This window comes from Trichechus manatus, unplaced genomic scaffold, assembly GCF_000243295.1.
Source record: "Trichechus manatus latirostris isolate Lorelei unplaced genomic scaffold, TriManLat1.0 scaffold00010, whole genome shotgun sequence".
Lineage (NCBI taxonomy): Eukaryota > Metazoa > Chordata > Mammalia > Sirenia > Trichechidae > Trichechus > Trichechus manatus.
In genome coordinates, this window is record NW_004443946.1 from 4,471,622 (window position 1) to 4,485,472 (window position 13,851).

The following is a 13,851-nucleotide window of genomic DNA, read 5'->3' on the forward strand; positions in this document are numbered from 1 at the left end:
GTATGAATTCCTTGAGAATTTGAAATTCTTCCCAAGTATTCTTATAAGTCCATTATTTGCTTAAAGGTTATGGGTGTCTCATTTTCTTTGTATATAAATGATTTTAAACTGAACTCTTCATTTATTACTCTTTTGTCTATAACCTCATCACAGATTGTGCAGAATTCTGAGAAGGAAGAAGCTAGTTTTACTTTTGGATGCCAGTTCGTGGCAATTGGGATATTTTGCCTAGGGATTTTCACTTTGAGGACTAAGGGATTTGCGCCGTCCGAAAAGGACAGAGCTGGTCCGTCCCTCTTCTCTTCCTTCCTTTCGCAGCCCGGCTTCCACACGAAGCAAACTCCGGCCAAAGCGCCGCGAGGCCCCGCCCCACCGCGTCTGCGCTCTCTTGAAGGGGTGGGGCGGCGGCGCACTGACACCTGGCGGCGGCGAGGGGCGGGCCGAAGGCGAGCGTGGACTGGGATTGGCTGGGGCGGCGTGATGGGGGCGGGAGGAAGGAGTGGAAACGGTTGTAGGGCTAGTGCCTGTTCCTGAGCGGCCTGAGGGGCGCGGAGACACTGGGGGAGGGAGACGGCAGCAGCATGGCGGCTGGGTACGAGTCGCCCTACCCTCCTTTTCCTCGCTGTCGTCCCTGCCGCCGCCGAGGTCGCCAGGACCGTTTAGTCTGCGTGTGTTAGTTGTAAGCTCGCTATCCACACACTAGTCCTCCGGTCCACCGGCTCTCCTTTCGCTGCCACTGCCAGCCCGAGGGTCAGGTCGGCCGTGTAACTCGGCCTCCCACCCACCCGCCAGCCCGCGGGCCGGGACCATGGAGGACGTGAAACTGGAGTTCCCCTCCCTCCCACAATGCAAAGACGACGCCGAGGTGAGTCAGTGTCCGGCGACTGCCACGCACAGGCCTCCGGTTGTGGCTCCTCGCCCGAGGGACGACCCCAGGCCCCAACCGTCGAAGTCTCCAGCTCTGTCGGAGCCTTGTTGCCTCCTGAGGGGCGTCCCGGGACTTCTAGGCGGAGCCTCCCGCTCCGTGGCAGTCTGCTCAGACCTAGGCCTCCTGAGTTCCTCTTCCTCTCCTGAGACCCCAGCGGAGGGTCTGGTTCTGGTCTCGTTGCTTTGGTGAGAAGAGGGGAAACAATCTCTTCGCGCTTTGGCTGGGGGTCGAGTACTTATTTGGAGTAAGGTATCCCCGTATTGCCAAAGCAATACAACGGTCAAGTTATTTTTTATCCTCAACTTGAGGGATATCATTGGTGTCAGTGACTCACTTGTGGCACACTTGTGGCCCCGCATATGGAATAGACCTGGGACCTGAACTTTCTAAATGGGCCTTCGAAAAGTTTCCCCAAGTTTTTGGTTTTTTTTGAAGTAAAGCTATGACCAGCCGAATGAAATGTCACAAAGGTAGCACATATAAATCTGAAGACTTCAATTAGAAATCTTGCCCTTTGGAGGGAAATTAATATTGAGAGTAAAATTATTTATACCTCGGTCTCCGGATTTCTAATTCGGGGTTCTCTTTACTCCACCTTACTTCCCTGCCTAATGTTTTAATTGGGATATTTTTTACCCCCATCTATTGCTAGTTTAAAATACTTTATGGTATTGCAGACGACTAAATTTGAATTTTCTGATGGTTCAATTAGTAACAGAACAGGGATACTTAATTGGAAAAATCAAATGAAGCTCTATTTTTAACAGACTTCGATTTATACTGAATATTCATTCTATTGAGTATCTTCATTTAGGGTTCGCGTTTTTTATTTGGAGGGAGCACTTGCTTGTGGTAATGATGCTTTACAATTGCATGTTTTAAGAGTATACACTTAAGGAAAGTCGGATTTAGGTTAGTTAAAAAAATTATTTTACACTTTTATATTCCTCAAAATGATTCAGAAATTTCAACACTGGAAGCAACCTTAGAAATAATGTAGAGCATTCTCACATTTCAGGTGAGGAAATTGAGGCTTACGGAGAATGAGTGATATACTAGGGTAACAGCAAGGCACAAGACAGTGAGGACCTTGGTCTCCTGATTCTGAATTCATTTTTCATTTTACTACACCTCAGTTATTCCCTGCCCTAATCTTAAAACTGCTAGTTTAAAATGTTTTCAGACTTTGCACGTAAATCTTTTACTGTGCATGTAATATGTCTAATCCTTGCAAAAATTAATAAATTCTTGCTGGGAATACAACTTTCTTCTTTCTTGTGTGGGACAGAGGTATTGCTTAAAGCCTCGTAGATAATGATGCAAATATTATCTATTGAAAACCAGTTCATTTCTTATTTTATAACATTGGATGCTTGGTCTCTCTTGGTTGCAGTTGACAAAAACCAGCTAGGGATATCTTTGAGGGATATGTATCTTTGGTGTCAGCAACTCACTTGTGGGACACATGTGACCTCATGTGGAATAGACCTGGGGCCTGAACTTTTGAAGTGTGCCTTTGAAACGCAGGAAAAAAAAGAAGGAAAAGTAAAACCAGAAAGGTAGAGATGCAGCTGTTCTCAGGGACTTGATCAGACCGAGGTATTATATATAGTGTATCAGAACTGCCTCTGCTCTATAGTCAGTGCTTGTCTCTGCTTTCTCTCAGGGTCTCAGCTTTTGCTCTGGCTTCTCCATCGGTGTGGAGCTTGGTCCTCTTTTGCTCTGGGGCTGCCACATACCCTTATACAGCTTGTACACTGAGCAATGAGAGTGCCTCTCTCCCAGCTTCAATGTTTGAATTCTAGAGAATTGGCCCAAGTTAGGTCTTGTGCCCATTTTTTGAATCAGTGACTATAGCTAGGTTAGGGTGGGTACAATAAGGGGTCCAGTCACATACCTACTCTCACTAATACCTTAGGAGCATTTCCACAGGAACTGTAAATACCCGTTAAATAGGGGCACTGATTACCAAAGCCTTGGTCATAATAAACTGATTAATAAAACAAAATGTTAATTTTAAAATTTCCACTGAGAGATGTAAGTGTCAAATGGACTTCAGGTGACTTACTTGTGTGACTGTCCAGCACAGTCTCTTTCACATTAGGAAGCATTAGATAGAAAGCCAGATTAAACTCAAATCTTCTTTAGTAAAAATGGAATTCAAGTATAGAGATTTTAATGAATGCTCTTAATGATTAACGTAATCAAGCTATGATAGCTTGACAATCCTACCACCTCTGAGAATATTACTTCCAGATTTCTTGAAATACCGATCCGGGCATTCTTTATATAGAATAATGGTAGTAAAAATTTAGCTGTGTAGACCAGACAGTTTGCAAAAAGATTGTCATTCCTTTGTTTAAAACTTTTCAATAGCTTTCCATTGTTTTGAGGATGAAGTTAAAACCCTTAACAGCATCTGCAAGGTCCTGTGTGATCTGTCATCTGTCTGCCTCTCTAGCCTCTTTATTCTTCCCCGTGCTACCTAGCCATATTCTTTTTTTCCCTCTGTCCTAGAACACTTTAATCCTCCACCTCCGCCCCAGGGCCTTTGCGTTTGTTGTTTGCCCCTACCGCAGCTACCAGCACCTCCCTTTCCCTCACCTAAATTACCTACTTACTTTTGGGTTAGATCTCAGTTTAGGCATCATTTCCTCAGAGAAGCCTTCCTTGACTCCCCCACCGCCCTGCAAATTATCACTTCCCCAGGTTTATAAACACTTTGATACTTTTATACCTGTCTTTGTAACAATTATATTTTTTGTTCAATGTTTGTTTTCCATGATAGACCGAAAGCTTTTAAGGGAGCATATTCACCAATAAGTTCTTGTCTTATTCACTGGAATTTTTTTCAGGTAACACAGTGCCTGGTGCATACCATACCATAAGCTTAACAAATATTTGTTGAGTTAATGAAAGAATCTTGATTGGTCTTGATAGTAGAGTCTTACTTGTGGCAAGTAGTTTTTCAGATGTGAGGAAGAAAAAAAAAGAACAGCTTATAGTACAATTTTTAAACAAATTAGCTGCATAGATAGGGCTACTTATTTTATAATTAAAAAATCAATGTTCTGTCTTCTCAGGTAGAAAGTGAAATGTAATTTATTTCAATCATGGTTTGGCAACTTAAATGTTACCCTTTCTACTTTGTTTTCTCTTTTGTTTTTCCGTAGTACAGAGTCAAAGATAGGAATTGCTTAATATCTCTGACTGAGGATTTCTCAGTTAGCTTGTTTATTTAGAACGGTGCGTTTTAACCAACTGTAGAATCACCAGAGGAGCTTTGAAAAATTATCCATGCCGGGCCCCATCACCACAGATACTGATTTAATTAGTTTGGGCATCCTACTTGAATTCCCCTTTGTCTCTCTGTTTCCATCCAACCCTCTCATTTTTATTTCATTGAATATATCTTTTTATAGTGATAACTCGTGTTTCGATTTAAGCAGAGCTTGAGCTAGGTGTGGAGGGGGCTACTTTTTTTTTTTTTTGGAAGAGAGAAAATATTAATTTTTCTATATTGTGAAATGTCCTAGCTCAGGTATAGTATTCTGGTGATTTTTTTCCCCCTGAACTGTACCCCTTTCCTATTTAAAATTTGTATTCTATTCTGGTATTTCTAAAAGGTACATGTTTCAACCTACTTGATCTGTCTGATGATAGGAATTAAGTTTTTTATTTAATCTAATGGCTATAGTCTGTATCTTCATTAGTTCATTTATTGAGGGTCTGTGCACATTTTAATAACATTTTTTCTATCTTCCAAATGCAATTTGATATATCATGTAACTTTCCATTTGTATGAGAAAGAAGAAGAGCCCCTGAAAGATGTCTTAATATATGATACCTCTCAGCTCGTATTGATAATTGGAGAATTTTCACTTGTGAATTAGTTTCTATTAGAACCATAGTGTGTTTCACAATTGGGCTGTATTTTGACTTAGTTGGCTTGCTGTGGTTTTGGAAATATAGTTGGATTGCTTGGGTAATCAGCAAAGTTAGGGAAATTAATTCTACTAATTAACTACAATAAACCTCGTGATAGGGTATTGGCCTTTATGTCGGGAGTTGGCCCCATTAGTACTAACATTTCTAAAGTGATGGATTTTAGGAGCAGGATGGGCAGGCTGAGATTAAGATTGAGTCTGATACAGGCAAGATTTGGTTATTGGAAACATGTTCAGGCAGATGGGTGTCTGGTAGAGCAAGACTGTGAGCGTGAATGACTTTTAAAAACTTGATTCAGTATGCTAAAGGCGTCAGAAGAATCAGTAGACAGCACAGGTTTTAGATATGATCTGTAGGCAGTAATCAGGGCTAGGTCAACAAAGAGGATAGACTGAGACCAGGATCTGATGTTAGCACCAGGAATACTTCCAAATGAAATTTTCTGTGGAGAAAGCTTTCTAGGTTTTAAAGGATCCATGCCTGTTATAGCAAGGGGGCTGCATGCTGCTTGCTAAAGGAGGCTGCATGCTTATCTGACCAAGAGTCCTCATTATTTATCCTGTGAATAGGAATAATTTTTTGTTCTCTCCTGCTATGTAGCTGGCGTTTCACTCCTGTAATATCTTTTTTATATAAATACACAGGCAGCCCTCATGTTTTATTGTTGTTAGTTGCTGTCAAGTTGGCTCTGACTCACAGCCTTATGGAAAGCTCAGAATTCCTTTGAAGCCTAAAAATTCAGGTTATTTTTGTATTCTTTCCCATAATGTTCATACTTTGTTTTAATATAAAAATGTTTTAAATTAGTGGCCAGTGAAAGTCTGTTTTTTTCCCCCCAAAATAATCTTTTGGTAAAATTGATACTCAGAGAAGCTTATGCTGTGGCGTGATCACTTTCTGGCATATTGCCAAGTATTTCCTGGACTATATGTACACCATGTTCCTATATGTGTCTGCCCCCCCCCCTTTTTTTAATTTTGTCATGCACAGTTTGTTGTTGTTAGATGTCGTGGAGTTGTTTTCGACTCATAGCGACCCTATTTACAACAGAATGAAGCTCTGCCCGGTCCTGCGCCATTCTCACGGTTGTTGCTGTTTGAGCCCATTGTTGCAGCCACTGTGTCAATCCATCTCATTGAGGATCTTCCTCTTTTTTTGCTGACCCTCTACTTTACCAAGCACGATGTCCTTCTCCAGGAACTGATCCTTCCTGATAACATGTCCAAAATATGTGAGATGAGGTCTCGCCATCCTTGCCTCTAAGGAGAACCTTGGCTGTGTTTCTTTCAAGACAGATTTGTTTGTTCTTCTGGCAGTCCATGGTCTATTCAGTATTCTTCGCCAACACCATAATTCAAAGACATCGATTCTTTTTCAGTCTTTCTTATTCACTGCCCAGCTTTCACATACATATGAGGCAAGTGAAAATATCATGTCTTGGGTCAGGCTCACTTTAGTCTTATGCGCTTAAACCTTATGCACAGTTTAGTGATTTCGTTTCAGGTAAACTCAAAAATACACATTTCTTTAATAGCTTTTCTCCTCTCTCACAGCTTTAAGTTGCTTTAGGTTGGTAAAGCTGGCTGTTAGACTATTTGAGAATCTTAAAGAAAGAAAAAAAAGAAGATCCATAGACTCTACTGCCTTGAATCTCTGAAATGTACATCAATTATGTGCTTATTCTGTATTACACATTTTGCTCAGTGTTAAGGATATTGTTATGTATTGAATTGTGTCCTCCCAAAATACATAAATTCTAACCCCTAATTCTCAGCGGAGAAGCCCTGGCGGCGCAGTGGTTAGGTGCTCGGCTGCTAACTGAAAGGTTGGGCGGTTTGAACCCACCCACAGGCTCTGCAGGAGAAAAGACTTGGTGATCTGCTCCTGTAAAGATTACAGCCTAGGAAACCCTATGGGGCAGTTCTCCTCTGTCACATGGGGTCACTATGAATCGAAATCAACTCAACGGCACCCAACAATTCTCAACGACAACAGCAACAAAAATCCTAACCGATATACCTGTGGTTATAATCCAGTTTGGGAATGGGTTTTCTTTGTTATGTTAATGAGGCAGTATTAGTGTATGATGTGTCTTGAGCTAATCTTTTTTGAGATATAAAAAGAGCAGATTAGGCATAGAAAAGCAAGCAGAGGTGGGGGAGGATAGACACCATGCCATATATAGATCACCAAGGAGCCAAGGAATAGAAGCTGAAGAGACAAGGACTGTTCCCCAGAGCCAACAGAGGGAGAAAATCTTCTCCTAGTCGGTGCCCTGATTTCGGACTTCTAGCCTCCAAAACTGTGAGAAAATAAACTTCTGTTTGTTAAAGCTACCCACTTGTGATATTTGTTACAGCTTCGCCAGATAACTAAGATAGATACCATGACTAAAAAGAACAGGATCTTTGGCCTAAGTTTTTAAAAAAATCTTAATATAAAGAGATTCCCATACCATATTGGTACGTGAAAGAAGCAGGTAAATATCAGTACAGTTTGATTACATTTTCCCTCTCTGCTGAAATTTATATACTGTCATGTACCGCATAATGTCCGTTTGGGCAATATCTGACTGCACATACGTCTGTGGTCTCAAAAGGTTATAATAGAGTTCAGAAATCTCAACTAGAGAATGGGATGTAGCGGACGTAATCCAGCATAGCAGACATAACTAGACATAGTGAACGCAACAGCTTCCTGCACGCAACACGTTGTCTCATGTCTCTTGTGTACACAGTGATTGTGCTGCCAGGCATATAAGGGTACAGTACATGTAATACAATATAACCTATAATACATATGTCTTGGTAGTCCTAATAAGCGCCTACATTACTGGCTTATGTATATACTGCACTGTACTTTCTATTGTTATTTTAATGTGAACTTTCCCTACTTAAAAAGTTGACTGTATAGCAATGCATGCTTAGACTCGTAGGCAGCTGCATCTGATCTTGTGTATTGTGCATCTCTTGAGTGCTGTGGCATTATCTCTGTTTAATTTTCTTTCAAAAATATTACCGTGAAGTGCATCATGGCTCCCAAACGCAGCAAAACCAGTGCTGGTGATAGCAGCAGCAAGAGGCAGAGAAGTATCGATTTGGAAGTGAAACAAGTTTATTAAACAATGCGTGAAGGTGGAAAATCAGTGAATGCTATTGTTCACGATTTAGGCCCTGTTCGCACGACATCGAAATCACATAACATCCTGTGTCACCAAACATACCATGGATGTTAAGCAATGCATGATTGTATTTTATTTCTATTTTATTAATCTTCATAAATTAAACATTATTATTATTATATACAGTCAGTGTTTGTTTAAATATAAATGTATTTACTGTATAGTTTCTTCTTAACACTGAGAGACTATATAGGATAGTGAAGCATTCCTGTTTACATTGAGAAGCTGTATAGTGTAGTGATGAAGAGAATGCACTCTAGAGCCAGATTACCTGGATTTGAAATCAAGTTAACTAGGCTCTGTGCTTCATTGGACCCCTGTGTAAAAGAGAGATAATGATGGTACCTTTTCCCCAAAGAACATCTTTCAGAAGTTCTTTTAATAAGAGTCTGCTGGTAGTAAACTCTCCATGTTTGTCTGGAAATGTCTTTTATTTCACTCTTGTTCTTGAAAGATGACTTTCTGAATGTATATTCTAGGTTAACAGTTATTTTAGCTTATCAGTTTGAGTGTATTATTTCACTGTGTTCTGGCCCCCATTCTTGCAGTTGAGAAGTTTGGGTCAGTCTAATAATTGTCATTACTTTGTAAGTAATCTGTCTTTTCTGTCCGGATGCTCTCTCATTTTTTATAGAGGTAGAATTTACATTGTGTGTAATGCACAGATCTTAAGTGTGTAATTCAGTGAGTTTTGATAAATATAAACACTAGTGTAACTACTGCCCCAATGAAGATATAGAGCATTTCTATCAAAATAGAAAGTTACCGCATATCAATTTCCAGTCAGTCCTTACTCCACCTCACAATACCAAAAAAACCAAACCAGTTGCTGTTGAGTCAGTTCTCACTAATGGCATCCCCACGTGTTTCCGAGTAGAACTGCTCTCCATATGGTTTTCAATGGCTGTGATCTTTTAGAAGATCACCAGGCCTTTCTTCCAAGGTACTTCTGTGTGGATTCGAACTGTTAACCTTTGGGTTAGTAGTTGATTGCTTAACCATTTGCGTCACCCAGGGCTCCTACCACCCCACAATAGGCAACCACCATTCTGATTTCTCTCACTATAGGTTAGTTTTATCTGTTCTTAAACTTTAAATCATAAATGGAATCATACAAAATGAACTTTTATAAAGGCTTCTTTCATTGAACTTAATGGCTGTAAAATTCATCCATGTTCTTGTATGTATGAGTAGTACTTTTTTTATTGCTGAGTAGTTTTCTGTTGTATGAATATTTCATGAATGGACATCTGGGTTATTTGGGGATATGATGAAAAAAGTTGCTGTAAATATTCTTGTACAAGTCTTTTTGTGAACATATGTGTTCATTTCTCTTTGAAAATCATAGGAATGGTATTGTTAGATAATAGGATAGGTGTATGTTTTAACTTTTGATTTTACACTTCCACCAGCAGTGTATTAGAGTTCAGTTGCTCCACATCATCGCTAACGTATAGTCTTATCAGTCTTTAACTTTAGCCATTGTAGAGGGTGTGTAGTGGTATCTTGTGGTTTTAGTTTGCATTTCCCTAACAAGAAGAAATTGAAGTTGTCAGTGATTTCATTCTGCTTTGATCAACAAGCAACATTCCTAGAAGCAGCAGTAAAGAAACCAAAGGACATATTGCATTGGGCAAATCTGCTACAAAAGACCTTTAAAGTTGTAAAAAGCAAAGATGTCCCTTTGATGACTAAGGTGTACATAACCCAAGTTACGGTCTTTTCAATCATGTCATATGCATTGAAAACAGGACAGAAGAATTGATGCATTCGAACCATGTTGGCAAAAATGTTGAATATACCATGGACTGCCAAGAGGATGAACAAATTAGTCTTAGAGGAATTACAACCAGAATACTCCTTAGAAGCAAGGATGGTGAGACATCGGCTCACTTACTTTGGACACATCATCAGGAAACATCACTCGCTAGAAAGTCATGGTTGATAAAGTAAAGGGGTCAGTGAAAACAAGGGAAACTCTCAGTGAGATGGATTGACACAGTAGCCAAAACAGTGGACTTAGACATACCAGTGGTCGTGAAGATGGCACAGGACTGGGCAGTGTTTCACTCTGTTATACTCTGGTCACTGTCCATCAGAGCCAACTCAATGGCAACTAATAATAACAGTGATTTGTAATGTTGAGTACTAGTTCATGTGTTTATTGGCCATTTGTAAATCTTCTTTGGTGGAATATTCAGTTTTTACCCATTTTTGAAAATTGTGTTGTTGTCATGATATTATTGATTTATAGGAATTATCTGTGTATTTTGGATACAAGTCCTTGGTTCGATACATGTATTACAAATATTTTCTTCCAGTCTCTGGCTTACCTTTTCATTTTCTTAGCAGTGTTTTTCAATGAGAGGTTTTTAACTTTCATAAAATCTAATTTATCATTTTTTTTCTTTTATACTTAATGTCTTTTGTGCTGTCTAAGAAATCTTTGCCTTCCTCATGGTTGCAAAGATGTTCTCTTATGTTTTTTCTTAGAAGCTTTATTATTTTGGGTTTTTTGTTTATGTTTGCGTGACTATATTGGATATTTGTGTGTGTTGTGGGGTCGAAATGAAAGTTCATTTTGTTTTCCAAATGTTTGTCCAGTTGTTCCAGCAGTATTTGTTGAAAAGACTGTTCTTCGTTGAATTGTGTTGGTGCCTTTCCGGAAAATTAATTGACTGCATGTATGTAGGTCTATGTCTGGACTCTATTCTTTTCCCTTGTTCTATTTATCTTTTGTCTGGAAAAAGAAATTTTCTATGTTTGGTGTGCTGCAGTTTCTCTACAGTTAACCTGGGAGTGCATTTCTTTTCCTGCATCCTGCTTGGGGCTTATTGAGCTGTTTGAGTGTGAGGCTTGATGTTCTTAATCAGTTTGGGAATTTTTTGGTAATATCTTCCGTAATAATCTCTCTCCCTTATTTTCTCTCCTCTCCTTCTGGAGCATTGATTCTATGGATGTTGTTTTTGTTGTATATGTCTGTTAACTACTCATATTTTCCAACTCTGTCTCTCTCTGCAGAATTTCAGGTCATTTCTTCAGTTCTGTTTGCCAGTTCACAAATTTTCTGTTTTCTGTCTTCTGCTTAGCCTATCCACTGATTTTTAATTTCAATTATACTTTTTATTTCTATATATTCAACTTGGTTCTTTTAAAAATCAGTTTCTTAATCCTTGGTTATACTCTTGATACTCTCTTATCAGAGTCAGCTTGAGGGCAGCTGATTTGATTTTGATTTTATTTCTTTAAACATACACATTTTATATTATTTATTGTTAATATCTGCAATCTTTGTGGGTATAATTCAGTTTCTGTTTCGCATGGAGGCTCATTTCGTATGTTTTGTTGTTTGTCAATTTTTGATTGTGAGCTCACTGAAACTTTGTGTGAATTATATCTGATTTAGGTTTAAGGTGTGTTCCTCCAGAGAGAATTTGCATTTGCTTCTCCCAAGAACTCAGACACTATCATCACAGGATGACCTGACATTTAGATTCTTATTTGCCTCACAGAGTGTCATGGATTGAATTGTGTCTCCCAAAAAATGTGTGTAGCAACTTGGTTAGGTCATGATTCCCAGTATTGTATGATTGTGTAATCTGATGTGAGTTCCTTATGTGTTGTAAACTCTATCACTATGATGAGGTTATTTGTGATCTCCTATGTGTTGTAATTTCTATCACTGTGATGAGGTTATGCTGATGAGGTTTACAAGGTTAGATAGTGTCTTAATCCAATCTCTTTTGAGATATAAAAGAGAGAAGCGAGCAGAGACACATGGGAACCTAACACCACCAAGAAAGCAGTGCCGAAAGCAGAGCATGTCCTTTGGACCAGAGGTTCCTGCACTGCGATGCTCCCAGACCAAGGGAAGACTGATGTATCCCAAGGAACTTTCTCCAGAGCCACCAGCAAGAGAAAGCCTTCTGGAGCTGATGCCCTGAGTTTGGACTTGTAGCCTACTAGACTGTGAGAAAATAAATTTCTCTTTGTTAAAACCATCCACTCATTGTATCTCTGTTAGAGCAGCCCTGGATGACTAAGACACAGAGATAATTGAATTCTAACCCCAAACTTGAGTGAAGGCCACATTATACTTAGGAATACCCCACCCCACCATTGACACTACCTTCTACCCAGAGCCAAAGCCGAGAAGGGCAAAAGCACTCAGGTCTAAGGGTTTGAGGTGTTGTTTGTTTTCCTGCCTAATTTGTCCTTCACTGAGGGTGCCACTTTTAGGGGTCTCAGATTTTTGGTCTTGCTCTGACTGCTCACTTTGAGTAGGCCCTAGGTTTTGTCTTGTGTCTCACATGGCCATTGTCATTTAAAATAAGGCCATGGTGAGGATGTGGAACAACTGGAAGTCCCATATGTTGCTAATGGAAGTGTAAATTGGTTTTGGAAAACTATGACTGTGTCTTGTAAAGCCAAACACAGGCCTCCCCTGTGACCCAGCAGTTCCATTGCTGCATATATACCCAAGGTAAATGAGTGCATATGTCCACCAAAGAGGCATGTAAAAATTTTTTCATTAGCACCTTTATTCATAATATCTAAAAACAGAGTGGTACTTAAATCTCCACTAACAGAAGAATGAGTAAATTGTGGAATATTCATACAGTTATATGCTACATAGCAATAAAAACAAACTACTGACACATGCAACAGCATGAGTGAATCTCACAGACACTAGGTTGAGTGAAGGAAGCCAGCGCAAAATGTTACTACCATATGATATGATTGTGTTTATATGAAGTTCAAGAACAGGCAAAACTAATCTGGTGATATAATTCAGTGGTCACCTCTGGAGAGTGGGAGTATTAACTGGGAAGAGGTACGAGGGAACTTTCTGGGATGATGGAAATCTTGATGTGGGTGGTGATTATATGGGTGTATGTATTTCTAAAAATTCATTGCCTTCTAAATACAAATTTGAACACTTTATCATCTCATAGTATGTTCTTTTATAACCTCTATTTAAAAAGAACAGAAAGAAATATAAGGCCATGAGATTTCAGCAGATGCTTTCAGGGTACCCTCTGTATTAGTGCTTACTGACCTTTCTTGGTTGTGCTTTCTTGTGTTTGTGTGTGTATCTGTTTATCTGGGGATTTCCCTTACTCTCTTGTTAGTTCAGCTATGCATTTAAAGCGATCGTTAAAAATATATTGTAACTATCATTACAGAGGGGGCTTCTCAGGGTTTATAGTATACTTCTACTACTTTGGGAATTCCTGGGTGGTAAAAGTTAATGTGCTCAGCTGCTAACTGGAAGGTTGAAGGTTCGAGTCTATCCAGAGGTGCCTCGGAAGAAAGCCCTGGCAATTTACTTAGAAAAAATCAGCCATTGAAAACCCTATGGAGTATACTTCTACTGTGACACAAATTGAGTTGCCATGAGTTGAAATTGCCTCAATGGTAACTGGTGTTCTACTGCATAACTGGAACCAATTTTCAAGATTAAAAACAAAAATATGCCCTATAGACACATCCAAACTCCCTGAAGGACTGAATTGCTGGGCATAGGGCTGTGGGGACCATGATCTCGGGGAACATCTAACTCAATTGGCATAACATAGTTTATAAAGACAATATTCTTCATTCTACCTTGGTGAGTAGCATCTGGGGTCTTAAAAGCCTGTGAGCAGCCATCTAAGATACTCCACTGGTCTCACCCCTTTGGGAGCAAGGGAGAATGAAGACAGCAAGATACAAGGAAAAGATAAGTCCAAAGGACTAATGGACCACAGCTACCATGGCCTCCACCAGACTTGAGTCCAGTACAACTAGATGG

The 13,851-nt window shown here is 39.7% G+C and overlaps 1 protein-coding gene across 1 annotated transcript in view; it reads left to right on the forward strand.

Annotated features, from left to right (window-relative positions):
* Positions 1-808: 808 nt before the first annotated feature.
* STYX (serine/threonine/tyrosine interacting protein) overlaps positions 809-13,851 on the forward strand; it is a 56,510-nt gene continuing 43,467 nt past the window's right edge. Inside the window, exon 1 of the mRNA XM_004370869.2 lies at positions 809-865. Within this exon, the coding sequence (XP_004370926.1) occupies positions 809-865 (57 nt within the window). The remainder of the gene's footprint in view (positions 866-13,851) is intronic.